A 3,742-nucleotide genomic window follows, 5' to 3' on the forward strand; every position below is an offset into this window, starting at 1 on the left:
TGAAACTGCGTTGGCTGCTTTTGTCTGAGGTTTTACCAGCACTGCCGAGCAGAGGTTGTAATGAGGTTTTCAGATGGCTGAGCGCCAGGCAGAAGGGAGCCAGGCAGAACAGGTTCTCCCTCTCACCCTCACCTTCAGGAGAACAGAACTTCACCATCCAGCATAAGGCATGGCATCTTTTGCATTACATTAGTTAAGACTACAGCAAGGCTGTTAGGAAACCAGGGTAATCCCTCTCCTTCTTCCTGACTTTTTTTTCCTGGCGTCTTCCCAAGGGGGGAGGGGAAGAGGAGTTAAAAACATTACTAAAAGAACAAGCATCGCCAAGCTAAAAATCATCTGGCCTTACAAAGTTCTTCTTTACCCTAGAAGGGAAAACCTTCTAAAATATGTATTTTTAAACATACACGTATGCTGATTGTTTTAACAACTAGTCAACTAGTACCATGTCTGCAGTGCTCATGCTTTACCACAATGTTCTAACAGTTGGGCTGAAAACCAAATTGCTACAGGATATCAAAAATTAAGCAAAAATATCCTTAAAGGGGAGAGAAGTTATTCTCTTATCTTTTTAAATGAAAAAACCCCACCAAACAAGCCCTAAATTGGATGGCAATAATACAAAGTGACATTTCAGTATAAAGAGATGTCTACAAACTTGGCATTTCAGTGCCTGAGAAGAAAACTTCATACGTTATGGAAGGACGTATATATTTATTAAATGGTTATCCTGCAATATGCACACATTGTATTGTAATCAGTAAGTACACTTTTAATATTAGAACATGATATAGACACCCAATTCCAAGGCACATTACTTCAGAAAATGAAAAAAAAAAAAAATGCAGAGAGAAAGAAATCAATACAATTTCGGTAATGCAAAACCAATAAATTCCTAGTATCCAAGGAGGATTACAGAGGAAAGTATGTAATGGAAGAGATGGGGAGGCAAGTATCCCAGAGCTATTCGGAGGGAGAGCAAAGAGCTCCCCACAGCACATTAAGATACTTCCCGAAAAAAGCAGGAGTCATTCCTAGGCTTTGCTCCAACCTCCATGAATCGCTGCCTGCAAAGTAACCGTGGCTCAATCTTCTCAGATTCTGTTAGAGGGGCACTGACCTTCACACCAGCATTCACACAGAGCAACTGGACTGTCCGGTTGGGAACAGCTTGCCAAAACTCGGGCTATGTATGGTGTGCAGTTAATACGGTCATTCATCCATTTTAGATACGCCGAGTTATCATCACTGCCTAATTGCTCCCTTTGGGGAATAAAAATTAAAAAAAAGAAGCCACAAAAAAATCCCTCTCTTGCACATGCAGAGATTTCTGTGTCCAGTAAGGCAGCTCTGGAAATAACTTAGAAGAACAACAGAAGAATTCCAGAAGTTAAATATAGCATTTAATTAAAGAAATGTAAATCATACCAAAAAGTTTAAGTCACTTTTAGTTAATACATTTGCATTTATTTTAGAATATACTCTACATCTGAGTAAAAAAGTTTTAAATAAACTCCAGTACATGTACAACTGTGGGACCTGCCATCTGTCCCGCGACAGAGGGATGCTCGTTAGCCCACTGGGTTCCCTCCCGGGTAACAGAAGCAATTTTATGCCAGTTTTGTTATGTTCATCGGCTTGTGCAGAGCCTCCTCTCCGCCAGCTGCGCCACCACCTCGCACACGACGGGTTCGGCCTCCCCGCCCGGGGACTCACAGCAACCGCTCGCCCCAGACCGTACGATAAAAATAAAAAAAACAAAAGGGAGGGGGAATAATTAATAAACTAGTATCGATTAATTTACATCTCTCTCTCGCTTGTGCGTTGGTAGAAAACCCGGCTGCAGTCCTGAGGGCGCAGGGCAGCCTCGGCCCCGGGGACGCGCCGCTCCCGCTGCCGGTGGTGGTGCCGGTGGCGGGCCGGGCGCCCACATCCCCCGCTCCGCTCCCCGCCGGCGCTCACTGCCCCCAGCTGCTGAAGCCGATCTCCTGCTTGTATCTGTTGGTGAGGACGTTGGCCTTGCGGGTGAGCTTGGAGAGAACTGAGTGGAGCCCGCTGAGGTGGTAGTGGAACTGCTGCTCCAGGTCCTCCTCCCCCTCGTCCTCCTCGGCGGGCCCGCCGCCCAGCTTGTCCTTCTTGCGGGCCGCCGCCTCCTCGCCGGCCGGCGGCTGCACCACGCCCCACTCGATGTCGTTGCGGATGGACTTGAGCAGCATATAGTGGCTGTACATGTCCCTGCGGGAGAAGTAGGCGCCGGGGTCGCCGGGCGGCAGGGCGGCCTCCCGCGGCGGGCAGACGGCTCCCGCCGCGTCCAGCTCCTCCAGCAGCAGCGGCACGTCCCGCAGCAGGCTGGGCACCATCACCGTCTGGTCCATGTTGTTGACGGCGCCGATGAAGCGGTTCATGGCGTTGAAGAGGGAGTACTTCTGGCTGTACGAGTCGCAGATCTGCATCATGCCGGCGGGATGGCGGGAGCGAGCAGCGGGGCGGCTCGGACCGCGGGGCTCCTCCGGCGGCGACCTCCTCCTCCTCGCTGGCGGCACCGGCCGCCCTCCGCCGCCGGCTGGCCTCGCCGGCTGCTGCTGCGAGCAGAGTCCTGCTGGGAGGCGGTGGCGACAGGCGCCGGTTAGGGGCTGCTCGCCCTCCCTCCAGCCCGCCCTCCCGCCGCTGCCTTTATCTACGACCCCGTCTCCTTTTTCAGGCTTCCCCTCCCCGTCCCCGCTCTTCCGCCCCCCTCCCCCGGCCGGCCTCCCGCGGCGCCCCGTGCAGCCGCCGGGGCTTGCTGCTGCTGCTCCCCTCCGTGCAAAAAGAAGCAAAACGAAAAAAAAAAAACCAAACAACCAGCAAAAAACCGCAAAACAACAAACCCCTCTACTCCTTCCGGACGCCGCGCGTGGCGTGGGGCTGGGGCGCTGCCGGGGGGAACGCAGCCCCACGCCACGCAGGTTAATTATTCAAGCGCCCCCCCGGCCGTCGCCAGCCCTCCGAGGCACTGAGCCGCCGCGGGGGATGCACCCACCGTGGTCCGCAGCCGCTCACCGCCGCGCCGTCAGCCCGCCGCCGCCCGTGGCTGCGCTCCCATCCCCGGCGCGGTATTTATAGCCCGTATCTTAAAACAAGGTGTTCCCCAGTGCCACCCCCCGCGCCGGCACGCCAGATAAAGGCGGCGGGCGGCGGCCGCGCCGCGCCGGCTCCGCCTCTCGCCCCGCACCGGGGGAGGGCACCGCCGCGGGGAGGGCGCCGGGACCGGCCGGGCCGGGGGCACAGCCCGCCCCGCGGCCATCCCGCTCCCCGAGCAGGGCCCGGCGGCGCGGGGGAGCCGGGGTGTCCGTGTCCTCCCCCCGCCGCCCCGAGAGAAGGGACGGGCGGCTGCAAAACCCCCCAGCCCTGCCGGGCGCCGATAACGGCCTCCCCGGGCGGGGGACGGCAGCGAGGGGCACGGCGCCGTGACCGAGCGGCACTTCCACACCGCCCCCCGCTCGCCTCAGCGCCGGGGCAGGCGGCCCGAGCCGGTGGGCGCCGGCGGCAGCAGCCCCCCCTCGTCCCCGTCCCCATTCCCTTTCCCCGGGCGGGTGGGGGAGCGGGAGGCGCGGCCACGCCGGGGCGGGGCGGGGGACAGTGATTGACAGGGCAGGCGGCGGGGACACGCGGGCCCCGCGTGCTCCGCGCGTTCGCCCTGGCCGCCTATTGGCTGCCGGCCGCTCAGCGAGCGTGACTGCCGCGCCGCCCGCCCCCCCCAGCT

General features: G+C 58.1%; 1 protein-coding gene across 2 annotated transcripts; it reads right to left on the minus strand.

Moving 5' to 3' along the window:
• Positions 1-694: 694 nt before the first annotated feature.
• MID1IP1 (MID1 interacting protein 1) lies at positions 695-3,515 on the minus strand. 2 transcript variants are annotated; one of them, XM_074858538.1, is made up of 2 exons: positions 3,020-3,515; positions 695-2,599 (listed from the first exon to the last, which is right to left on the minus strand). In XM_074858538.1, the coding sequence occupies exon 2, from the start codon at positions 2,454-2,456 to the stop codon at positions 1,959-1,961; it is 498 nt and encodes a 165-aa protein (XP_074714639.1). In that variant the 5' UTR covers positions 2,457-2,599; positions 3,020-3,515; the 3' UTR covers positions 695-1,958. The 2 variants fall into 2 exon arrangements, with proteins under 2 accessions (XP_074714639.1, XP_074714638.1); XM_074858537.1 differs by having other exon boundaries at positions 695-2,596; positions 3,020-3,513.
• Between the last annotated feature and the right edge of the window lie 227 nt (positions 3,516-3,742).

This window comes from Strix uralensis, chromosome 2 (genome assembly GCF_047716275.1).
Source record: "Strix uralensis isolate ZFMK-TIS-50842 chromosome 2, bStrUra1, whole genome shotgun sequence".
Taxonomy (NCBI): Eukaryota; Metazoa; Chordata; class Aves; order Strigiformes; family Strigidae; genus Strix; species Strix uralensis.

Coding starts and splice junctions, on each gene's coding strand:
- MID1IP1 (XM_074858538.1), bottom strand. CDS start 2,456: ATGATGCAGATCTGCGACTCGTACAGCCAGAAGTACTCCCTCTTCAAC.